This window comes from Crocodylus porosus, unplaced genomic scaffold (assembly GCF_001723895.1).
Source record: "Crocodylus porosus isolate Cpor-Errol unplaced genomic scaffold, CroPor_comp1, whole genome shotgun sequence".
NCBI classification, from domain to species: Eukaryota; Metazoa; Chordata; order Crocodylia; family Crocodylidae; genus Crocodylus; species Crocodylus porosus.
The window spans coordinates 83,213,809-83,240,013 of record NW_017728886.1 but is presented as its reverse complement, the minus strand read 5'-3'; the positions used below and the strand labels follow the sequence as shown (position 1 = coordinate 83,240,013).

The 26,205-nt window shown below is 40.8% G+C and overlaps 1 protein-coding gene across 2 annotated transcripts in view; it reads right to left on the bottom strand.

Annotated features, from left to right (window-relative positions):
* The window catches only part of STAC (SH3 and cysteine rich domain), a 115,265-nt gene extending 89,341 nt beyond the window's left edge, over positions 1 to 25,924 (bottom strand). The window contains exon 1 of one of the 2 annotated variants that reach the window (XM_019538110.1): positions 25,356 to 25,924. In XM_019538110.1, coding sequence (XP_019393655.1) covers positions 25,356 to 25,472 — 117 coding nt within the window. In that variant the 5' untranslated portion in view covers positions 25,473 to 25,924. The remainder of the gene's footprint in view (positions 1 to 25,355) is intronic. The other variant, XM_019538116.1, reaches the window with a different exon arrangement.
* Between the last annotated feature and the right edge of the window lie 281 nt (positions 25,925 to 26,205).

Genomic DNA, 26,205 nt, shown 5'->3' with positions numbered 1-26,205 from the left:
GTCCTCCAATCATCTTTTACCCCTTCAAAACCCCTGGGCCAAATCATTACCAGATTGGTGAGGAAAGGGAATCCCAAGTCCTCCAATCATCTTTTGTCCTTTCAAAACCCCTGGGCTAGGTTACTGCCAGCCAGCCCGCCCGTCACAGATTTATGAAAAATCCAGAGCATGTTTGAAGTCATTCATTTGGCTTTCCTTTTATGTTTCTTTCTAATCTGGAAGGCTAGAAGTTTAATTTTTTAAAATGTATTTTAAAATAAAAGCTGAGATTCTTCTGAGTACAAAGTGGGAGTTTTAATCAAAACACTGTGAAATTTGTGATAAAATCATGAGAGCTGGCAACTCTGGCTCTCCTGGAACAAGAACCCTAGATTTAGAACCCAGGATGTTCCTGTGGCTTTGAAATTAGGCAAAAATAAATATCCCTCATTAAAACTATGATATCATCCACACAAACTCACTGACTGCACATACTGCACCCCGGGGCCTTGACACAGATAACTGCAAGAGCCAATTCTGATTAACCTTTTCTTGGGTATTATATACCGCAGTCCTCCTGTTCGAGTTCCAAAGGCTCTGACAGCTTCATTGAAAACAATAGCTTTACAGTGTTTGCAGAGTTCCTGATTCTCCTTGTCCCTCAAACCACAGAGAGACAAAGAGGCTGGAAAATTTGAACTTAGGTGTGAGGAGATTGCAAAGTGAACAGCATGTAGCTGTGCCAGGGTTGGACCTTGTCCTAAAGTAGCAAACAGCCAACTGCTCATCACTTCTTTGGGTTGAGATGCACACAGAAGGGGTGAGGAGTTCAGTTAATTTGGCTTCCTCTTAATTCTGGTTTCATGCAATTTAACAGCAATGTCACTCTGTCCAGACAGCAAAATATTTTGTCTCCTGCTTTATTGCTGTAACATCCTGCTCTCTGGCTTCTAAGGCACAGACATTACCCAGTACAGTCCCTTTCAATTACCTATTAAGATCCTGTCTCTTCCTCACTGAATTGAGTGATCCAAGCCACTTTGAACATCTTCACTGGTGCCGTGTTTCCCCTATATCAAGTTTAGGTTTCTTGGTCTTTCCTTCAAGACTTCATTTTGTCTAGGTCCTCTATGAGCTTAGCTGACTTTATTCTCCTTCATGCTGTCCTTCACCCCCTCTTCTCCATCAACAACATCATCCTGGGGAGTACAGAGGAGTAAGTGGCAACTCCCTTTTTGGAAAATCTGCTCTGATGTCTTGAGAGTCACATTTTCTACCATCTTCTACCTAGGCAGCCTCACCCACTTACTGAGCAATGGAGGCTGACTCTGGCCCTACCTACAAAGTGAGGCCAGTATGGGCTGCTACATGCTCAAGATGTCAAGTCTGTCACTTCTTCATGCACCGAAGGCCATAAAGTTAAGTTTTTAGCTCCAATCACCTTCTTTTTCTTCCACCTCAGTACCAAAACATACAGTGAGGAAAGCATTTTAATTTTTGTCTTCCTTTCTTTATTCCAATGTTACTGAAAACAGGGCATAAATTACAAATAATGAAGAAAAGGAAATGGGACTAAATACATAACCCACAGTTTTGTCCTTCAGCTTACCATAATGCAACCCTTTGCAACCTTAATTTATTACTTACGCAGCATCAAAAAAGGCTCCACACATCACTGCCAGATAAACATCCACTCTGTCCTGAGTACTTTTTTCCCCTCTGGCTGGTCAGTTAAATTCAAAAGCATTCAGATATTTACATTGTTGCAATGGGCAAGGGCCAAAAAGCATTGGCTAGATTCACGTAGATAGTACGACAAGCATACAATACCCCATCACAAGGGCTCAAACCAAAAAAACATTTCAAATAAGGGGAAGAACAAACAAACAAAAAAATGACAACGGCTAAGTGCAGATAGTTAAAATGTTCAAGGTTGAATCCATTTAATTTTCACAGATTAGTGTAAATTAGGTAGATTGAATTGATAAGCAAGTGAACAGATCATCACTTTTGATTTTGGAAATGCAGCCATATAACTTCAGTGGCTCAGGCCAGAAGCCGGGGACTGCTAGAGCACACCTTTCTGCTCTGCTAGAGCAAACTAGGTGGGCTAAGGCTAGCCTGCCTACCCTGGGGGGTGGGGGAGTGCAAAGAATCCTGGGATGCTGCGGTACTGTAAGTTAACTTGAATCTGGAAGAGATCTGGGAAGGAGTTTCAATGCACTAATATAACCTAAATTAGTGAAGTCCGATACTACCCTCATCCAGGTTTATTTTAAACTGGTTTTGGCCATTTTGAGTGTGCACTGAATGTCTGTTGTGTTACAGATTTGAATTGGTTTCTGGTCACAGTGGTTGGTGTACAATTTCTGTTCCTAGCCAAAAGGAAGAGACTAGTCTGAGTACATTCTGTTATTTGGAACCAGAAGCATTCAAGCCATAGCGTCATCTTGTGCAATATTTTTCTTCAAACGTTAACCAGACTTCTTAAAGAACTGCATGTTATAAATTAAAATATACAGGGGCATGTCTTCAGCTGGTGTCGACTGAATAGCCAAACTGACTTGGCATGAACAAAGCTACACTGATTTACAATAGATAAGGATCTGGCTCACAGTGAAGTGCTTACAGTGTGCCAGCATCAAAGGTATTACTATGTAAAATCAAAAGGCTTTCCTGGCTTTCATTTAAGAGGGCATGGCACTAAGATTTTAATTTGTCTTCATTAATGCTTCCCAAAGCCTACAGACCTCACTTCAGAAATATTACATATTTTTGTTTGTTTAATGAGAGAAGCAGCACAATCAATAGTACTAACCACACAGAAGGATATTTTAAATGGTTATATGGCTGCGGATATTTGCAGGACGGGACACTGCTGCAGTGCCAAATACTCACTTGGCACTATATAAACATGATGCATATTCTCTCCTCATAGTGTCCTGTCCTGCAAATTCAAGAGGAGGTTGGATGATCACCTGTCTGGGGTCTTGTTAACCCAGCATTCATTCCTGCCTGTGGCAGGGGGTCAGGCTAGATGATCTGTTCAGATCCCTCCTGACCCTAGCTACTATGAAACTATTTATTTGCAAAAGCTCCCTGGTTTATTTTTTAAAAATGCAGGTGCCATGATTATAGATAGGCACTTGAATAACAAATTGGACTAACTATACTGACTTCAGAGAACTGAACTATAACAGCTGAGAATCCAGTCTATAGATTTGTTTGAGAGCTCTATATCCAGCTTTTTTGGGAAAGCACATTGGTCTGATCAATAACAGACAGTGACCAGTACTGCAGAATCTTATGTGAATGATATTTGTGTTATTCTCCTGAGCACATTGCATGGATAGCTTTAGAATAAATGTATTTAGTTTTGTGTAAAAAAAAAAAAAAAAGGCCCTAAGCTGCCTGCCTGGATGCTGTATTCAGCTAGTCATAGGGCAAGCCTTTTACATAGTGTGTAATGATAATGCTAGGTAGGTGGCCTTTTAGATTCATTAACATCTCTTGTTCACTTACATAACAAAGAATGACAATGCCTCCAGATTGTATCCTTAGCTACTACATGCAGCTTTGTGTTCCTATTACTGTCACTCTTAGTTTTCTGTACATTGTATTCAGCACCTACCTGTAGAGCTTGTTTCTGCAGAGTTCCTTTTTAGAGTACCTACCTGTAGAGCCCTGGTCCTATTCAGCTTTCAAGATTATGAATTAAAAGGCTGGTTTATTTCACATTTGTAAAGCATCCAACACTATCCTAATTGGTAACTCTGGACCTTACAAGATTAATAATGACTAAAAAAGCCTGTGAAATTCAGTGCAGCAAATCCTGGTAGATAATGAGCCTCTCTGAAGTCACTTCAAGTGTCAAAGGCTGAGCCCTCTCCAGGCATCCTTGGAGAAAGTACACTGGACTTCAAAGCATCAAAATTTGGCTTCACTGAAACCTGTCCCTATTATAAAAATCTCTTGATATATTAATATAGTTGGTTGAAAATCTCAGCCGATTCTTAGTACCCCCTTCTCCAACAAAATTGGAGATATTCCAAAGCACTATGGAACTTCAGGATTGGCAATTATATGAGTAAATGCAAATGCAAACTAAAGAGGAAGGATTGTTCATGGGAGTTTAGTGTTGAAGAAAGATTTTAGATGGACAGTTCTGGAGTCCGGAATTTCCTCTCTGTTCTGGGAACAATTTCAATTGTATAAACTAGTGGGCCAAAACAAAAAAAACCCTGTTTCCGAGTTGTGATAAATTTTATGGTGCTGAAATGTGGTTTCAGTTCAAATCAAGCACAAACAAAAATGCTCACAGTTTCCAGCACACAAGAAACCCCACACCCTGCAGCTGGCCAAGGAAACAAAAGTGCTTGTCAGTTTCGTTTTGAAAAGAACATCAATTTCACTGACAGCTACAGGGGGGCTCGGAAAGTATCTCGGCTCTGGAGATCACACAGACTGCCTCAGTGTCAGGAACCCAAAGCTTCCCACATTTCCAGACTACTCAGGTAAAGAGATCCTGAGCTTCTAGTGTTCTCACCTTAGAGGCAAACTACCAGAAGTCTGTTAGAAACTGACCTTGAATTTGGGAAAAGTTCATCACACCCAAGCTGCTTTGAGTAAAATAATTTTGGACTAAACAAACTGAATGACCTCTAGTACCAAATCTCTCAGACCAGCATACGAGTGTGCTGGAAGGGCCCATGACATCCTTGGTTTCTGCTGAGGCTTCCAACCATAACAGTGACTGCAACTGGGGTTTCCATGGGCACCCATCTAATGGGAGATTGTACACTAGAGCCCAGATCATTCCCATCCAGGTGGTTTGTAGCTTGGTTAATTTGCAGCAGATAGCTGAAATAAGGATGAGCCGATCAGCCTTTTGTTTTTACATCAACGATGCTAGTTCTCCACTCAGATGGACTTAATCAGAGAACTTCGAAATAACAGGTGCCATAAACAACATCTCAGCACGTCGTGACTCCTAGACAGCTGTTTGCTGCAGATCGGCATACCCTGGCTTACTTCACAAACCCTCAACTTCACAGCGCAGTTAGGAACTTCAAACTGAAAAACACCTGGATTCTACACGCCTGAAAGCAATACATTTTTGATAGACAACGTAACAGTTTTCCAATTAGAGCTAATGGGAAAATGCAAAACTTTTTCATTGAAAATGTTGAGTTTCTGGTGAACATAACCAAACACCAAAATACTTTGACATGCTGCTGCACTGCCTCATGGCTGGTATAGTTCAGCTGCCTTCTCCTCCTGTCCATTTCTTCTCTATTTGCCGAGTTCCCTGATTGGACCGAATCTCTGTTGTAGTGCAAGAAAGTGGTACATCTTGGCCACCACATGGCCACAGTGAATAATGGAAAACAGAGTCCAGGAGGAACCCAGTTCAGGAAGAGGAGAACATGAGGTACCTGAACTAGAGCTCTCAAAAGGCTGATCACACCAGCATTTGAGGAAGCAGGTGTTTGGATTTTTGGCCAAAGCCCAGGTACTCTTCTTGCTTTTTTGAAAAAATAACAACTTTTCTTTGCAGAAAAAAGAAATGTAATTTGGTCAAGAACTCAATTTGCCCGTGAAAAGCAGTTTTGTTGACAAGTTTTGAGTAGCTGTACCTTTACGAATGCTTGGCTTACTCCCAAGCCAAATCAGAACCAACAGCCTAGAAGCAAAATATTCTGTTAGCAATTCTTGAAAGGCATAGGCTCTTTTAGAATAACTACAGCTCGTCATACATTTTCAAACCACAGAACAGGTTTGATTCAGGTTCAGTTTGATGAGATGTGTGGGGAAGTCAAGATTTAGTGTGTGAGAGTTGTTCGTTCCTTGTTCACCTTTGTGGTCTCTCTCAAAAGAGGGAACCAGGTAATCTAAAGCCAGTGTTGTGATTTTTCAGCATAACCTCTCAGCTCATCTTTAAAAAAACACTTAATCTAGTTTCGCTTACTTTAGCATCCAAATCACAAAAATTAGATTAAAAATCTGAACATCTGCTGAGCTTGTACACCACTCAGTAACTGTCAATTCTTCTTCCTTTGTAAACATGTACATAAGTCAAAACACATTACAATTTAAACTAAACAGAGAACATCAGTGACAAAAGCAAGTTGTTTGTTTTGTAACAGGACTTGCAAATGCATCATCCCTTCCTCTTCTTTTCATGTCTCAACTAATGAAGAGAGCTGCTGGCCTATACAACAGGCAAGGAGTGTGTAAATGTGGTGAGCTGCTGAAAGCTTTAACTAAGTGGTAAGAGCTGCAGCACTGCTTTTAACCATTTAGCTTGTAAAACTACTCCATGCAGTGACAAACTAAAAAAACCCCACCAAACCCAACAACCTTGTGATTCATTTTGTTGTCACTGTGGCTCAAGCGAATCTTTCTTCTGTTCCAACCAGAAGTTAAGCATGAAAGCTGATGCATTAAGTAACAGAAGATTGATGATAACGTCATCCTTGTAACTTTTGTTATAAATGGATATTGTTTACTAACTTTTGGTTTTATACTTTGGATTTCACTTCAGGCACCTGGTTGCTAAGCAGCCACTCATCTCCATTCTTTGTTCTTGTTAAGACCAAGCACATGACTAGTATGTCCTTTGCCTCTTGACATGCACTGAATTTGCACTGTTATATTTAAGGTCTCACTGGGAATTTGGTATTTCACTGCTCCACTTGGATATCTCTTTTCCATTTCAGCTTCTAAATGGAACAGTGATTTCCCACTGGCAACCTTGATTTAGTCATTCGCTAATCTTCCCTGTAGGGGTAATGGGACAATGTGTTTTTGAGATTAAAGGGCTAGTGTAAAGCCATAAAGCTTTATTGAAGTCTATGCTGATTTATATCAGTGGAGTGTCTCAGTCCTAAGGACTTTATAATGCAAAAAAGATGTAGGGATTAGATGTAGGGGTTATTTTTTACTTCTCATGAGTAATTGCACTGGAGTCAATGAGATTATTCATGTAAACAAATTGACCAGTCACTGACCTCATATAATGATGCATGTGCTTTCATTTCCATTATTAGGCTTATTCTGCCAATTACAAATTTAAAAAAAAAGAAGTAATTAAATTTAAGTCCACAAAAATGAACAAACAAACAAACAAACTTGCACCTGTGCAAAGGACATCCTTCATTTAAAGAACCCTACCCCTACTAGAGAAAGCTCTTACTAGGTTTGTTTGCTGAAGTATTTCCTTCTTTGTAAAGCACAGCTGTTTTATAAATATTTAAGCTGTGGCATTCATTTTGCTATGAGTAGGAAAATACATTTGGCACAGAGACTGATCCCAGCTAAGGGCAAGTGAACATTGGCACCAGACCCCACATATAATCATCACATTTGACTTGTCTTGAAACAAAAAGGAAGACCTGGAGCTCTACTGAAAATTGCTATAGTTAATATTTGGCCATTACCTCCACTTCTCTTTATGGGGTTTCACACTTACCCTGTTAAAACTACTTCAGGAAAAAAAAATACAAGTGCTCAGTTTGGCAATAAAATTGTCACTGGGCCAAATCCTAAAGGTCTTCACTTTCTGCTAGCTCCTGGTGAGTTCAGTGGCAATTATGCCTCCATAAGGGCTTGAGGAGTTGGTTGTAGTGTTTTGTGTGTTTTAAAGGGTGAAAAATTTATTTTTAGCTCTGCATTGTTGACAGAAGCAAGAGACTTTTGTAGCAGGAAAAGGCCACCTGGGCTCAGCATACCTCCCTTTATCTGAATGATCTTCATTCCAGCATCTTGATTTTTCTCACTATTTTAGTCAATCCTCTGCCTCCCGAGAAACAAATATAGATGTCTCTTGAATGCGTCTCTGCCACCTGAGTCTTTTGCTTATTAACCTCTGTACAAATTCTTTCTGTGAGAATTTCCTATTTAGTAGCACAGCTTTAACAGTTTTAGATTTTGGTGTCTCATCTTATAGTCAGAGATGGACTGAATCAAGATCTTGGAGCACTTTGTAGTTTGGGAAAGTCCTGAAACTGAACGTGGATGTGCGTGGCATGGCTGATTTGAGCCTTTGCACCCTCCTGCACACTGCTCTGTGTTCCCCCCTCCCCAGTTACTTTTTCCCAGAAAGCTTTAATTCAGTTGAGGATTTTTTAGCTTGATCCTTAGTATTAGTTCTTCTCCATGAGAAAACAAGAACATCTATTTATGTTTTCAATTATTTAAATGATATCTCTTAGGGCATTATTACACATTATACTTAGGACATGTTTTATTTAGATTGTTGCAAGCATTGCTACAAGGTTGAAAGTTTTTTGAGCAGTTGAATGGTAATGCTTACTATGATCTAAATAAAACAAGTCCTAAGCACTGGCGCTGTTGAAGGCATCCGTGTCTTGTGGTGCAACGTGGGGGCCGGAGCCTGTTGAAGACTGGTGTGGTGGGGCTGGGACTGACAAAGAGCTGTTTGTTGGTTCCAGCTTCCCCATGGCACTAGAGTGTCCTTATTATGTCCTTGGAGCAGTCAGACATTAGCTCAAAATGTGTTAGGTAATACAATCTGGAGATACTTGTCACTGAAAAAAATCCATTTTGCTGTGCTGTGATGGCACTTAGCATATGTTTTTCTGGTTGCACACTTAGGACATTTTTACACATGCTCCCAATGCAGCACTGGGCATTTTTAATTAGAGAGTCACTCTAATTAAAAGTGCCTGCACTGATGTGTACCAGTGGCATAGCGCTGAGAAAGTGGTGATGGTGCACTTTCAACTAAAGCATGTTGAAGGTGTTTTAGTTCAAAATGCACCGCAGCCATTTCTCAGAGCGGAGGTGCGCTGCGCCATTGGTACACATGACATGCAAGGCTGCCAGAGTGTATCTATTTATATGCTTCAGCAGACTTGATTAATTGAGTCTGCACTGATGCACCGGATTTGCAGGTTCCCCACATGTGTGTCAGTGACTCTGGATGCTAGCATTTTAAGTGCAGTTAACATGTGCTAAGTGTAATGTGATAAGGCCCTTAGGCTACTTTCAAGTTGTTTGTTTGGGGTTTTTTTAATTTAGCTTTCCTTCATAACTCAAGTCTTTGTGATATAATGTTATTTTCATTGCCTTATGTTTCAGCTTTTCTTTACAATGTAAATATATCCCCTCCTGTTGCTGTTTCAACCCTGTTTTGCTTTTATACTGCCGGTGAGCCCTATAGTTTGAATAGTTTGAATGATTGTTTCCACATCAACCTCCTGGATTTAGGAGCTTTTGTTTTGTGGGAACAAAGTGTCCTAAATCCAGAACTGCAAGTCCATGGTTGTATTTAGCTCATGTTTCTTAGCTTGGTTACTTGGCCCTAGATAAGGCAGCAACTCATTGACAAATGCAGTGTCAATCCAAAGCCTTTCCAGTGTAATTGCATATTCCCTATTATTTGTTTTGTCTCCAATTTCAGTACTGTCTGCATACTTAGAGAGCTAGTATTTAATTCCTACTTCTAAATCATTTACATATTTTGAACTGTTAAAAATGACTCCTGCAGCACCAGTTCCCTTCAGTAAGCGGTTTCCAATACCATGTATCTCCGCCTCAGTCAGCCCCTTTGTCTCGTGATTATTGCTACTTTATGTTTGTTTAGCATCAGTTTGATAAATGCTTTACAAACAGAGGAAGCCAACACTTCATTGAAGAGGGCTTCATTCTAACTTGGCAGAGAATAATATTATTATGTATATAGTGCCAAATACTTGCTTGGCACTATATAGATATGATGCAGCGGCTGTGCCTGCCTACAAGCCCCTGAACATTTAAATATATGTAGACATAGGTGATAAACTGTAGAGTCATGCAGTATATGAATTTATCACCTCACTGGGCTTGCTTCCCTTAGGGCCACCAATCCATTGCTTTGGTATCTGTCTGAACTTTCCAAACCCCCAAAAATCTTCAGACAGCTGTTGTTTTAACACAAGCAGCCTACACAACAATAATATTTCTCTCCACCAACTATGGAAACTTCCTTCCAAAATAATCCCTGGAAAAGGTTTGGGATGGACATGATTCCTTGTATAATTGTGTGTTTTTATGCTGAGATAGCTTTCCTGATGTAAAATCCTACTGGAAACAAGCCATTATTGTTTTTACCTGAATATAGAAAGTCAAGGTAAACAGCAACTGGGTTTATAGGATGGATGTCAAATAACTACATCAAATAAAAACTTCCTGTTTTTCATCTGACACTGAGACAGCTATCTTGATGTTAAGAATCCACCTTTCTTCATTGAAGACATAATCCAAACCTTAGACTAGTTATATTAGTTACAGTTCTTTTGTAAAAAAATGTCACGGCTTCCATATCTGCTATATGGTGCAGCACTGCAGGTTTAGAATTGGAAACTGAGTAAAATTTTTCAGTTTCTTACTGAAATACATTTTTGTTTCCTGTCATGGAGAAGTCTTAGCCAACAGACCTTAGAACTGTGCCTTTTTTTTTGGTATGGAGAAATTTTGTTTAAATCATTTTAAAGGTTTTTGCAGTCTTCTTAGGACCCTGTAGAATTGGAGTCTTTGTAAGAAAGGCTTGTTACCCACAAAAGGCTAAAAAATTATCTCAGTATACTTTTTGACCCTGCAAAATATTCCCCAAATGGAGTTTCTATAATGTGTGTGTGCATCCTGGATATGGTATGTGTGGTGTAGAGAAAGAATTAGCATGCATTTGGGCTGGTTATGAATAATGATCCCATTACAGTCGTGTATATATACATACACATCTTTATACATACACATACTTAGGAGCAGATTTCATAGGAGAAGTGTGCTTAGAAGAGGAATCGTTTATAGAATAGTGTTCACAAAGATCTTTCCCAGAAGACAATAAAGGAGATATATACCTTAAGCAGCTGAGGGGTATGCAGCATATGTAAGCCAGATTTTCCTGGGAACACCCCAGCCATCTTCTCTCTCCTGCACAATCCAGTTTAGAAATACAGTAGCATTTCTAAGCAATGGGCTTCTTAACATGTAATGGTGACTACCATCCCTGCTAGGCCATTGGCTGCACCCTCCCACAGCCCCACCTGCTCAGGGTGCAAACCCTGGGTGTTATGTTTTTGTAGAAATATAGCGTTGAAGCCATTTTTGAGAACATGCTTGAGAGCACCTTTATACGAACACCCCAGAGTGGCCTTACTTGCTAGGTTTGGATTGTGTCAGCTGGGCAGGGAATTCTTGTGAACTTCCTGCATGGGTATATTGCTGCCATACCTGAGGGCTAGAGATAGAAGTCGCACATAAACTGGTTTACGTGATCAACATTGGTTTAAACCTGTAACAGAACAGACACTTAGGGCACATAAACCAGTTTCAAAATGGCTGAAACTGGTATAAGATAAACCTTGTTGAATGTAGTATCAGACTTAACTGATTTGGGTCATACCAGTTTATGAAACTCAGATCTCTTCCTGGTTGAAGTTAAGTCAGAGTCCCCCAGCATCCCAGCATGCTTTGCAGCCCTGGGTTTGCCTGTGCTCTGCTGTCTGCTCCAGAGACACCCTTCTGCTCCTGAGCTGGGGAAGTGAGGGCTGGCTGACAAGGGGGTGGCAGGGCAAGTCCTCCTGGGGATGCAGTCCAGTCTGCAGGGGTGGGGGGCTGCCTCCTAGGTAAACCCCAGCTGGGGTCTGGGGCCAGGGAGAGGGTTAAACACCCCTCCCCCTCCTCAAACTTAGTGTTGGCTGTTACTATGGATTACAAATTCCAGAGGCACCTGGAAGCAGGAAGAGGAGGTGATGAGTAATCCTGCAAGGTCCTGTTGTTTGATTCTGGACTGCAAATCCCAGAGACTTTGGGGGAGCAGAAAGAGAAAGCAAACACACAGCCCATGCTGGCTACATGCCAGAGAACTGTGCTGTAGTGCCCCCAGGCTTCTGGCCTGAGCCACTGAAGGCATGTGGCTGCATTTCCTGAGTCAAAGGAAAATGTGTGTTCACTTGTGTCTCAATTAATCAGTGCATTTTAGACTAATCTGCAAAGACTGAATCAATTCAGCCTCTGGCCTTTTGACTCAGTATAGCCTAGGAGTCCTATTAATACTCATGTACTCAAAGACACATCTTTGTCCTCACTCCCAGGCCACTACTATGTATGTAACTTGAGGATTCCTGTTTTCAACGCTACAGCTTATCCTTCTCTTTTTTTTGTATTTCATCATTCATCTACAAAGCACAATTTGGCTGAAATCTTTTTTTTTATATGTGTAAATGAATAGTTAGCTCTGAACTTCATCTGTCTATCTTGGCAGCAATAACTTCAAAGGCCTTCAATAGGGTAATTAAACATGACCCCCACCAGCTCTCCTTCAGACTACAGTGCACCAGGTCACAGTCCCTTGGAATCCTTATGGGACCTAGTGAGTTTTGTTGGAAAATACACATTACAGGCTCCCATATAACTGCCTTCACTCCTTTTTACTCCTGCAACTTTGAATTATGTACTTGGTAAATAAGTTATTCTACTGTATCTAGGTGCAATGAGCTGATTTAATAAACACCAATACTTCAACAAAGATGTTCCAAACTCAGTATCTGAAGTTATGCTCTGACACATGAGATTGCTCATTTTCCAGCAATTGCTACTAGCCCAGGGATCAACAGTACAATGCTGCATTCTTAGTCCTTGAAAAATCAGACTGATCACTTACACGTATGCTGGGAAGGAGAATGGCCATGTTGCCACTGTTGAGATTAGAGGTCATGATAATGGCTACTAGCACTTTCATCTGAAGAGAAGAGAAGGAAAAAAAAGGGGAAGAGAAGGAAAGGCAGCTCTGGAATAAGCCACAAATTCTCCCACAACTGGATCCAGGCTTGCAGGAGGGTTCAGATTTATTAGGAACATTCCATCTAGTTCTGTGTATATAGATACAGAGCTCACACTTGTCTGAGCTCAATACAGTACTGTCTTGGGGCCAAATATTCTAACAGATTTGTAACACTTTGCAGAAGCAGAGACTCAGACAGATCCCTTGTGCCTAATAAGCATCTAAATAGTACCTGAGAATTTAAGTGCAATCCAATTCCACCCTAGATGAAAACCTGAAAAGGAAAACATTTTGTTCCAATTATTTTTATATTTCTAAATGTATCATAAAGAATATGCAGTAACACACTGTAACACAAACAAGAATGTAAGGAACATACAGATGATTCTCTACCAGCAACTTCTGCTCCTTGGAGAAGATCTTTATGCTATGAAGTATTGTTCCTTCTGGTCAATTAGAAGTAGTGTCCCTAAAATATGAAAATTAGTCCATCCTTAGTATCTGATGAAGTAGATTGTAGTCTAAATAAACTGATGCCTTCCTGAACTAGTTAGCCTTTTGAGGTGTCACCCTGCCTGGCTTTCTGCCCAACTTCAAACTAACATGGAGAACTACTCTCTTCACATCTACACATCTTTTGTAATGCACTTGTATCTTAGCTGGAAAACTAGGTCTCAAGAACCAGCGAGGAGGACCCACCCACCTTCTGAATGAATAACTTTTCAGAGGCTGGGAAAGGGTGATATAGATGCTTAAATGCCACTTAGAATTTGACCTTATGGCTCTGAGAGCAAAGGACTACTGTTGTCCAGAACAACAGGAGCAGTGACTATAACTTTGTATTGGGTCAATTATTTCCTAATTGTAATCTCACTTTAGAATTCACAGCCTCCCTAAAATATGAATTGGCCAGGAGGAAAAATAGCTTGTAGGATAAAGATCTTCTCAGGGTCTCAGCAATGGCTGTAGAGGATGAGCTTTGTTCTGTAGGTTATTGCTTGTGTTAGAGTGTATTTATTACATATTGTTTATGCAAAGAATTGTCCTTGCCTTGTAATCAATTTGTAGAAGTTTGAACTTCTCCAGTTGTAAAATCTTTGTACTGACCAGGCGACTGCTGGGGACTGGATAGTGCAGCCTGTGTTCTCTCCTTAATGCAACGGCCTACTTCATTTTAAAAAATCCAAACCTGCCTTTGTTTCCTGAGCCTTTGAAGAGACTCCTTCCATTTATCTATATTAGAGTAGTTCTGTTGCAGCTATTGCCATCCATTTAATCTCTGATGATCTCAAAGTAATAATTTGTCAAAGTTTTGTGCCATTTGTCACTAAGGCCAAGTTGGGAATCACGGCAAAAGCAATAGCTTTTAGCCTACAAAAGCCTGAATGAAAATCCTTCTAGCAACTAATGAACCTAGTTCATCACTGGAAAGGGCCCTTCCTGGCCAGGGCCCAGGAGATAGCTTGCAAGGTCATTATGTATTTTTTACATTTTCTATTGATAACCAAAAAGGCTTTGCTCAACTGGGTTGTGAATTGGAAAGGTTTTGCAAGGTTTTACAATCACTGACTTAAGAAAATACATTCCATTTTTAAATTCTATAATAAAATATGAGACTTTGACTTACTACCACTGGGAAACTTTGATTTTATAATTGTTCAGTTCATTTTTGTACTTGAGGCGATAGGAGTTGGATCTGCTAGGGCTGTTAGTAAAGCAAAGGGAAGAAGGTCCTTTGAGGTACTTTATTCACTAAATTCAGAGGCCCAAATAAAAGACAACACTTTTTTTCTTAACATAAATAGTATTTCCAAGGTTTTAAATTGGTGTGGCAAATAATTGATTATGTAAAAAAAGAAACAATGTAATTAATAGAAGGAAGGAAATAAGTCTAAATCTAAATACAGGGGACACACTTTGTGATGCTGACCGTCTCAGGGAAGTTAAACTGGAATACATGTCAATTAACAGAGGAGCAGCAGTCAGGTATTTCTTTGTACGGAAAGTAGCTATGATTCATTTGCAGAACAAAGGAAAGGTTCAAGTCCCTAGAGTTTGCTTTATTTCAGCAGTACTTATGACATGTGAACTCCAGAGCCCTAGCAGCACTAAGTTATAAAACATCTCCCTCCCTTGCTTAAAGGGCTATCATGCATTTTCTTTATAGGCAATTTTAAACTGAGCTAGACTCGACCCTGGAATTTTTGTACTTGCAAACAATGCAAGGCCTGGCTCATTGTATGACAAGAGATCAAAGAGCCTAGGTGAGAAGAGGAACAAATTGATGAGAGAGATAAACACTGGAAGGCAGAGACCAAGTGAGTGAGTGACTGTTCATTTGGATGCCTTGGACAACCAAAAGAAATTAAGTATTTTTGTCATCAAGACTAACTACTGACAATAGAGACAATTGCTGTGAACCTGCCAAAGAGACCTCTCTTCCCATACTTCATGAACTGCTGTATGATTCATCTTGCAGCTACAGTTTAATAGCAGCCCTTTAAGTTTTGTAGCCTGGATAGGCTCACAATTTTCTCTCTTTTTGTCATAGGTGCGTAACTTTCCATTAGGCTGGCTAGAAAGCAACAATTCCATTTAATGAAAAATTTCAAGGTTTTGAAGTTTGTTTTCATTGCAATGGGGGATGAAAGTGCGATCTTTCAAAAGTGTGTGGGCATGTTTGTAAGAGGGGTGGGGAGGGGGGAGAGAGAGAGAGAGAGAGAGAGAGAGAGAGAGAGAGAGTGTATAGGCATGTACACAAGACCTAACTATCCCAGAATAACAAATGACTGGCGGTGCAGGCAGTCACCTGGCATCTGGGAGATGCTGATTCAAATTCTTGCTCTTCTGAATTCACAACAAGGACTTGACCCAAGGGTTGCTCATCCCAACTCACTGCCCTAACCACTGGATTCTCTCTTCTGGCATGCATCTTTTACTTATTTTGACAAGAAAGCTCATCCTGGAGTTGAGAAAACTTGCTGACAAAAATTTCATCAAAATCACTGCATTTCTGCAAAATATGCCTGGTTCAATTAAATGGCATTTTTGCCAAAAAAAAGTTTCACCAATCTTTTTTGGCCAGCTTTGCTTTCCGCTCATGTTTAGCAAAACTTTAAAAAGCTGTTACATTAATTTCCTAAATATTTCCTTTAAAAGGAGTTTCAATTCTGTACACGTTATGTATTATAGTGAAAAAAATCAAGAGATCTGCACACTGCAAGCTCAAGTGTTGCTGATTTCCTCCAGCTGAGAACCTTGCCATTGATTGATTTAAAACTGAAAAACACCTAATTTATACTGGAAGAAACAATTGGCCAGATCTTCCATTTAGTTCTACAGAGCAGGGTGGAACTATGCTAATCTGTATCACAAAATGTCTTCATCATGTACAAAAGGGCTATGTGAAGCTTCAGGTACTGATTCAATTTGGAGGAGATTTGGCCTGATGCAGCGGCCAAATCTCTAAATCCAAACTGAATCAGGAGACCAAGAAAAAGTTCTGAATTGATGCAAAGCTCTCTGAATTGATTCGGAAAAGACTTGGAGAGCTTCAGAGAGATTTGGAGATTAGGGCAGTTCCCGCTCACCACTGCAGGGAGCAGGAGCTGGACTCCATGCCGGTAAGTTGGGGGGGAGGGGGCTGGAGGAGGAAGAAGAGGACCTCTGCCGGGCCCCATCCTCTGCCTGCTCCCCATTCCCCCTGACCCCCGCCTGCTCTCCCAGTCCCATCAATGGCTGCCCTGCCCAGCCCCAGCATTAAACCCCACACCCCACCCCAAAAATCCTGCACTCACCAGCCACTGCAGCAGCTGTTGGGGCTTCTGGGGGCTCGTGGCAGAGCCCCCCACCATGCAGCATGGGGCAGTGGGGTGCAGTGGGGATCACCCCCGTACCTGGCAGGAGCCAGTGAATATGGGCCTTTTATTTTAAAGAGCCGGGACTCTGGGGCCGAGCGAGGCAGCCACTGACAGGGCTGAGAGAGCAGGTGGGGGATGGGGCCTGTTTGATTTGGAGATTTGGTCGATTCAGCAGCAGCTGAATCTCCAAATCCAATTCAGCCAAATTGATTCGGGACAGTGATTCGAATCACCAGATCTAATCACTGTCCCCTGAATCAGCCAAATCCAAAGCGAATACTAGCCGCTTTGCACCGGCCTAATGTACAATATGTACACTCAGTGCAATGCCATTTTCATCTCTGCCTTTCTGAGTTGGAATATTACACTAATAGAGAGAAGGTAGGTGTGTATATGGGATGGGAGCAAGGTATCCAGTTTCACTAGTAAATCCCCAAGCAGCTTGTTTTTACTGAATCATTACTTCAGCTTTTAAGTTGATGGTGAATTATCAGTTATATTATATATCTCTGTTCCAGAAATGGCACCTCTTTGGATAGCTACATGCATCTTGTTAAATTTCTGAGTCTTTCATAATCTAGGCCAGGTTTCTTCTTAGTTACAACTGTGTAAATCTTGTAGATTTCTATGGGAATAAATGGAGTGTCACAAGAGTAACCGAGGTATGAATCTGGTTCTACAATTCTCTTCAATATAATTTGCAATTGCAAGTTGTAATTTACTTAGCTACCTTTGCTCTGTGACCTACATCATGCCTACATAGCCCTATCTTTCTTTGTTTTACTCAGAGGAATGACCTGAGTGGGAATGGGGAGGATTATTTTCTAAATTCTTAATTTATTAGGTTAAAATACACACAGCAAAATACTATAAACTGGATCTGAACAAAATCTAACTGCTAGGTACTATAGGTCAGCTATACTTTGCTTTCCTTTTAGAAGAGTGGGCTGCAAAAATGACCTTCATCATTAATAAAGCAGTGCATGTGTGGTGTTTTAGTAAAGCTGCATTTCTAAGTGCCAGTTAATAGCTTATCTGCATCAAGCTTAAAAAAAATAATAATGAAATGCACTGTCACTGAAACTAACTGAAAGAACAGACTTAGGAATTCCAGGTGGGGAGCTGGAAACTCCCGTAGCTGGGAAACAGCACAGTACTATGGTTGCTAATGGAATGATGTCTCAAATAGCTACAGTATGAGTGATTCATGACAAATGCCTAAGTCATTGCAATTTAGTTTGATAGGATTTGTCACATTACTACTGTCAGTTAAGAACAGGTCAGCTACAAAATGCACTGTGCATTGAGAACACTCCATGGCCTTGTAACTCAGGTGTGCTTATTTTGGGGGAATGCATGTGAACTTTGACAGGACATTCTTAAAAGGTGACTTGTAAGTCATTTGTAATATTTAAATGATCCATGCTAAAAGCAGAAGAAGTTCATTTTAGTTTATAAACATCACAGGTACAAATTGGAGGTTGTCTGAGATAAGTTCTCACTCAGGTTGTAAGTTTCTTGTGATACTGGTAAACTGACTGAGTTCAATGGAGTTCCTGTGCTAACAGGAAATGAAATTCAGAGTCAACATTTGTCCAGTTCAGTCAGCTCAGGTTGTCCTGTTGAAAAGATAGACACCTGGGTGGTAGAACTTGGAAGATTTGCTCATGCTTCTATTAGAAATGGGCATCCACGAGCAAGGAAAGAAGAATTTCACCCTGTACAAAGTTACCCATTTTACACGAATGTCCATTTGTGTGTGCAAATGAAACTTGTGCAAGAGGTAGGTGCACACAGCAATTAATGGGGCCTAGTTCAGGCACCGACATCTGAAAAACTGAGGTACGTTTGGATAAACTGACCAAGTTTTTCTCTCTGTGTACTCATGACAGCATGGGCGACTAGTGCCACCTGAGTCAGGGGAGCACATGCCCTCTCAGTGGCCAGTTATCAACCAGGGCGGGGGGTCCCCCTGTAGCCAATCTTGCCAACCAGGGGGAGGGTCCCCTCAGCAATTGCATGGCCTTGTGGGGAGATTTCCCTCTATGGCTGACAATGCTGACTGGGAATGGCAGTGGCGCTTCACCTGGTGTCCCCACTCCCTGGTCAGTGCTTGAAGGGGGGACATAGGCACTCCCACCTGCCCTCCCTGCCTATCACCTAAGTGGGGAGTGTGGCTGGTTAAGGGGTGCACCAGTGCTTTCAGGGGGTGCATATGCACCCCTGTGCACCCCCTACGTATTGCCACTGCATGAGAGCATCTTCCTGCAAAAACTGCCTATTTTGTTTCAGTGAAAAAAACAACTTATTTTTGGCAAATTCATTTCTCACATAAGGCTTGAGTCAAGTCATTATTAGCCAGTGACAGACCAGATGTTTGTTAAGAGGCAGTAGGAATTTGTCTTTATTTGGATGGCAGGGTTTGTAGGTTAAAGGAAATCAGAAAGAACTAAGTTACTTCCCATTTTACTTCAGGTATCTTGACACCCCAAAACGAAGATAATTACCTAAACCTAATTACAGAGAAAGAAACCTAATTACAGTCCCAAACTATTTCATCAGCAACACAGACAGCCTTAGGGATGGGCAACATGCGCAACCACCCATGATGCCATGGTCGGGTGTGCAAACACACGCATACACATGTGAGCAGCCCATGCTCACAGCAGCGCTCTCCCCCTGCCCTGGTGGATCTCTGCCCCAGATGGACTGGTGCCCAGCCCAGCTTGCCCCTGCCTCCAGTCACTGCTCAGGAAAAGCTGGGCCAGGCATGTGCAGGTAGGGTGGTACCTACTCCAGTCTGCCTGCCTTGCTCCCGCACCGCAGCAGCTGTGCCTACTTGCCTTCTTGCTTGGCACACTATGCTGTTCTGCGTTCCCGCCGGACTGCACTCTGAGTCCCTGCCCAACTGCCTCTGCCTGCAGCAGCGCTGATGATTTTGGGGTGGGAGGAGGGCCACCAAAATACAAGTTTGCTCAGGGTACCACTTTCCCAAAGGCCGGATTTGATCAGCAGATGAACAAGTGGGAGGTGAGACAGAACGGACAAAGTCAAAAGAAACTTGTATCAACAAGTACAACAAACGAAGAGTCAAAAAGCAGAACATTTTTTAGATCTAGCCTTTGCCTAAAATCTTCAGCCAAATTTCTATTAAAACACTTAAAAAAAACTGTGGGTAAGAAGTATTTAAGCTCATTTTTTTTCTGCTTAGCATTACCTTCACCATTATGTACTCACCATTTTATGGAGTGGCATGTAAAACAGTTCTGAGGCAGAATAGGAAATAATTGTGTTTTCCCTTTAGGATTTTTAAGGCTGTTTTCATATTCTCTAGAAGGCCATTGGTGTAATAGACTGCATACTGGATCCAGCAATGCGGAGGGTGAAACGCTAACTGTATGCCATGCTCCCTGCCCTTTTAAAATATTCATTGACTAATTACCATCTATGGAGCCTCATAAAGTATTAACTCTTTATACAAGTGAGATAGCCATTAAACTTTGTAGAGCAAATCCTGCATGATATAATCTTATTAAAGCCAACAGAGTTGCAAGCTGTCCAAGCCAGCTCAGATTAACCATTATTACTTTAAAGATCTAACGATGTGGTGGGTAGTGTGGGTTCAAACTTCTGGATTGCTTTAGTCACAAACTGAGGAGATTCAACAGTAAATTGAATCTTGCTGTGTGGAAGATTCAATATACTAAAAGTTACATCTTGGGTTTTACTTTGTCAGAATTTATCTTACAACGTTTGCTGTGTCAAAAATTAGGTTTTTTTGTACAAATAAACTGTAATTTTTTTTGTTAGACAGCATTAAATTTGGATGTTGTTGTCTTTGTTCATCTAAGAACTGGTCACCAGCTATCTGGCGTCTAGTAGATTCAGCTGCATGAGAATCCCTTTAACATGTTAAAGCCAGACAAAGCCATGTTGGTTTAAAGGGAAAATACATTCAAGGCAAAAAACACTTAGGTATCTCAAGTGTATAAATATCTGGAATGCAAGCGATTCAATGTGCAAGTCAGTTTAGGGTCCTCATGAAAATATTTAAGCTACAGAGCACAAAGGTGTGTGACTCTCATGCATGTAAGTACAGCTGTACTTTGCAAGAGTGGATGGAAATAGGCATACATGTGAAAGAGTGCCTGATTTTCTTCCAAGAAAGTGAAAACTATTGGGATGAATTTCAGTGGAAGCCAGCAGGTGCTCAGCGTAACAGAAAAAAATCACACCCTAGAGACTCAGTGACTAAATACACTAAAAAACTATAGCTCCCATTGACATCAATGGAAAATAAAAGTGCTCAACACCTCTAGAAATTGGAATCTGAATATGTAAAGGGTACTTTCTGTTCTGTTATCTCTGGGGAATTGTCCATATTATTAAAATATACTATGTGACTTGAATTGCTGTTACAGATACCAAGATACTACTCAAGTAAAAGTATAGATATCAAAAGACAGACTCATATCCTCCTACAAAAGTCTTACTGAGTTTCATAGGGATGGAACTACTAAGCTTTCATATAACTTACACCCAAACCTGTTGAAATTAATAGCAAATGTTTTCCTTTGTACAGTTTTCTAATTTATGTATCACATTTTATAGCAGCAATACAGCTTTTTTTTTTTTTTAACTTGGTAATGTAGCCCTGAGGTTGAAATGTTTTAATTTACTATTAAATTGTATATGACTTTTACAAAGGACCAGAAGGGGCACTAGTAACTAGAGCCTGGACACACAACTCTTCACACAGGAACACATTCCCTAGTCATTTTCTTATTTTTGAGATGCAAATCTAGAGAACGCCACTAAAAACTAGCCAATCACTCGCCTAGATGGATCTGAGGGATCAAAATGTGTCAAGCCAATAATTACCCCCATGTACATAATATAATTATCACATGCATTCATTCTGCATGCACATAAAGTTGTTCCTACAATATACCTTAAGCACCCAGTCCCACAGTTCTTAGGTGCTAAATAAATGCTTTCAAGAGCTAATAAATTACTGTTATTATCACAGCATTCCTATCCATTCCAACTACAGGCTTTCTGAACACAGCAGAAACTTATATTCTGTTACAAGTAAGCTCAGTTATAACAGTTATTGTCCCCTGGATACACATTCGAATTGACACCACCTACAGTGTAACGTGTAAAGTGCCCAAAGGGAGATTATCTGAAAATGCATGTTTACTGAGAAGCAAATATATGGGGGGATTTCTTAACATGAAGTCCCATTTTACTAATATGTTTGTGGCTTTATATCATGGGCTAGAGATGTTTCCTGACACCAGGTGTAATCAGCAACAAGGTTAAAGGAATGAGTGTGGCCCTAAAAGTTATGTTCTCCTGAACATTTCCTGTGTTAGATGCAGACCTCCTTTGTCAGCTCTTTGTGTCCCGGAGCAAGTCTCTTCGGGCGCATCTTTATCACTTCTTTGGCAAGCCTGAGGAGCAGCTCTTTCAGACACCCCCCTAAGCCACCTTCTCTTGCTGCACACATGGAAATGAGGCAGTGAAGCTGAGGACAGCCCTACTGCTACTCTTCAGTACCATGGAGGGAGCAGTCTCAAGAGCACTATACCTTCTGGAGACTTCGGCACCTCGTTTCTTGGATTGGCACGTGTGGAGCAGAACAAGAGGGCTGTGGTGTGCTTTAGAGGGGCAAACCCTGGAGCTCCACAGAAGCAGCACAGACATAGGGTCAGATTAAATCTTCTCCCTCACGCTTGGTAGTACCTCGCTCAAAGTACGACACAAGCACATCTGGAGCCATTTCAAAAGGGAAGGGATACCTTTGGTCCAAACTGCGGCAGCTGTTATATTGTGATAGTGTGTGGACATGCAAGGAACAATAGAAATGTAGCTAAACAGCACCAACATTAACATTGCTTCTTTCAGGGCAATAACATAACAGTCGCTGCATGCGCCCAATCAGCAGCTCCCCTTCTGAAACAGCTCTGTATGTATGCATGCCCATACCCTAAGAATAATCTCACTGAATTTATTTGCTAACATGGTAGTCAATATGAACAGGAGAGTTTATATTTGGGACTTAAGCACTCTGCATCTCAGTTTCCTCAACTGTAAAATGAGGTTCCTAAAACTTAGCGAACAGAGTGTTGTGTGGGTGAGCTCATGTTTGTACAAAGCCGTGTTCACTGTGGATTAGAATATACCTTCTATATAAGGCAGGCATGATTAAGACATGAGCAGTAGTCCAATTAGAAATGCCTGCTCAAAATCTTTCAAATGTTTGCACAAACCTTCATTGCTAGAAGTCAGATTTTTCACCATTAATTTCCTGCCTAAGAGATCCTTTTGAATTTCAGCTACTTCTCCCATTGCTTGAAGTGGTGAATCTCAATCACATGCTAGTCAGGTACTCCAGCATGCCATCCTTGTCACCCCTTCAGCATGGTTTTATGCATGCAAGCTTAAAATCCATTTTCTGAAATTTGGCCTCATGAGATTCTAGATCATTTTTGCCTGCAATAGGGACGTAGACTTCTTGAATCAAGATATCCCTTCCAGTCCTATGTATGTTTCTTAGAAGTCTTTAACCTGCTGGAGGATTCCCTGTTTGATATTAAGGTGGTCATTGTGCATACTGTCAATGATCCCATTCCACCATCAATATGGAGGGGTCACAGAATAGATTTAAAAGTATAAATGTTCTTCAGCAACAAGTGACACAAACGTTATCCTTATAAACCTGAGAATTCAACTGTTCCTTTTGTTACTAAAGCTAAAACATGTTTATCACAACACACCAAGCAAACAGAAACCTCCTTGGCTTTTAATATAAAAAGGAGAATCCCCTCTCCTTTCTGATAATATCTAAATCCCCAGCATATACTATATATGTTATAAACATTACATATACACTGTATTTACTTGCAAATAATAGCATCGGCTGCTAAACTGCACAGACATCTGCTCCAGTATATCAGTTCAAGAACTCATAGATGTGAGCCTGGCAAAGCCAATGATAATAATGTTAGGTCATGAATCATTTAGTAGTATCGTGCCGTCTTGCCAGATGTCTTTAACTTCCATTGGCATTGGTAGGACTGCTATGAATGGATGGCTAAAAGAAAATAAATTTGTATGCAAGATTTTTGATTTCTCTGATATTAAGGTTTATGAATATTCAGCTTTTGCTGGTCATGGAGCTATTGGGACCCATTGACTCAATGCCTCTTGCACACAGTTGTAAACACAAAGTGAAACCTCAAGTTTTATATCTCTTTGCATGTCACTGCTTGAGGACAGTATCTCACTGCAGAAAGCAGCCACAGCCAGGGCCCAGCACATAATACAATGCATGTGACAATCTGGTCCTAGCAGCCTGGTGGCAGTTCACGTGTTGAACACAGAACCTCACAGAATTCCTCCAGCACTTTGATTGGCTCCAAGCAACTGCTGTGAGGTGCTTTCAACTCCTACTGATTTCTCTGGAAGTTAGGTTGTTCAACCCCTGCCAAGCACATATTCTGGGGAACAGAGGCTTACTGTATAACCCTGTTTTTCCTCTTCTATAAAAGCACTACTGCGTTCTACAGGGATGCTGCAAAGCTTGATAGCTTACTACAGCACTGAGTTCTTACTGTAGATGCAGGGGGCCTTTCCCTTTTTTTATTATGGCACTCCTTTATTTAGGGGATTCCCTTGTTCTCTACAGTGGTCTACACCAAAAATATTCAAATTAACGTTATCATTTTGCTTTATCAAATTGCCAGAGTGATTAGTAATTGGTACTGCAGAACGATGTCATAGTCTTTACTTAATGGGCTGAAAGAGCCATCTAATTTAAATGCAGCTGCAAGGTCCACCTTAGCTGTTTAATTAACTGAGAACAGACATGGTCATTTTGAAATGCCCAATCCAGTTGTAAGCTCCTTGGAGCAGGGGCTATAGTTTGTTCTGCCTAGCTTAATGGGGTCAGGGTCTATGACTGGGGCTCCCAGGTGCCCTCACTGTGCAAATATTAAATAAGTAACTATTAGGATCATAGTCGCCTGTTTAGAGAATAATAAAGATATTGAAACTACTGTTTTGTAAGTCTACCATGTTACATTCACATCACTTTTTCTAACAAATCACAGGTCGACTGAGAAACTTCTCTTGTGTGAGTCAATTAAAAATGTAAGAGCACAGAAAGTGGAACTGGATGACTGTTTTCAGCTGGGTAAGTTGAACCAGGTCAATGATAAAAGGTGGTGAAAAAATCCATGAACTGTGGTATGAGTAGAGATTCCTCGCCAAGAGGATTTCCTAAGCCCCTTTTCAACTACTGACTTGTTTAACAGTGAATGCCAAAGTTCACTAAAGGGTCTCCTAGGAAAGAAAAATAAATTCACCTCCTCACTGAACCTGCTACTCAATCAGTCTTTCCAAGCATGAATAAGTGAAAACCTTTTAAACATTCTGATGCCAAGTGTGGAAATGGTTATACATTATTTAATAATTGATTTCCTCCTTTATAAGAAAGCCTTCAACATCTCAAAAACAGGTATTTTTCAGTCTGACCTCTTGAACTGCCTAGGTAAAAAGGTAAGAATTCTGCAACATAATCATTACTACAAATACTTATTAAGGTTAGAAAACCACAAAAAATTGTCATTTCAAATCCCAATTCAGAATTCCAACTTAAAAACATACACTGTCAGCAAAGAAGAAAATAACATGTGCATTTTTGTATCACATAGATGAAATACCTTTGATTCCTGGCTGGTAGTAGATGCTGGAGAGGGGGGCTGATCTGTATTCTCCAGTTCATTCTCTTTCTCCACGCTATCCATGCTGACTTCAGTAGTGCTGCACGGAGGAATCATTTTACTTCTGTAATAATACTGCTGCTATCGTGAAGGGAGCTACAATATTCTCCTGCTTTTGTTTATTTAATCTGTTCTTTCTTCCCTGTTCTTCTAGAGCAAATGAACTCCTCTCATTCTCAATTTGACTATATTTGCAAAGCTAGAATTCTCTGGATTTTTTTTTCTTCTCCTCCTCCTCCTCCCCTCTTTCCCCTGTGTAATTCTGCTGCAAGGGAATTAAGTTATTGATGGCTCTGTAGGTCAGTTATGTGCCTGTTTCTGTGTTTTTCTTGGTCCTTCTTTCCTCTGTGAAGCCTGGAGGTGTAGAACAGAGTCGTGACTGTCAGCCCAGTGATCAAATGGGAGTGTGCTGAAGCAGAAAGCCTGAGCTGCTCACACACATGGGGCACTGGAGGGAGGAGTTGTATTTCTAATGCCTTGAATAGCTTTGTAAGAGCATGTGCTGTCATAGTAGTGAAAGAAAGTAAGCACACACACACACATACAGCAGCACATGTGGCTTGGGACCTCTTTTACCTTTTAATTAGGCTGAGGATCTTGGAGCACAGCACGGTTTAAGGATGGGCAGTTGTTCACTCGATATTCCTATCCATCTTGGGGTGTTTGTGTGAAGTAGATTTCAGAGAAAAAGAACAAAATACAGTTGTGTCCCCACCAGAGATGGCCATTAAAGATCAAACCATGCTACACTTTCAGAATACAAAAATTTCTCCCCAACACCTCCCTAGCA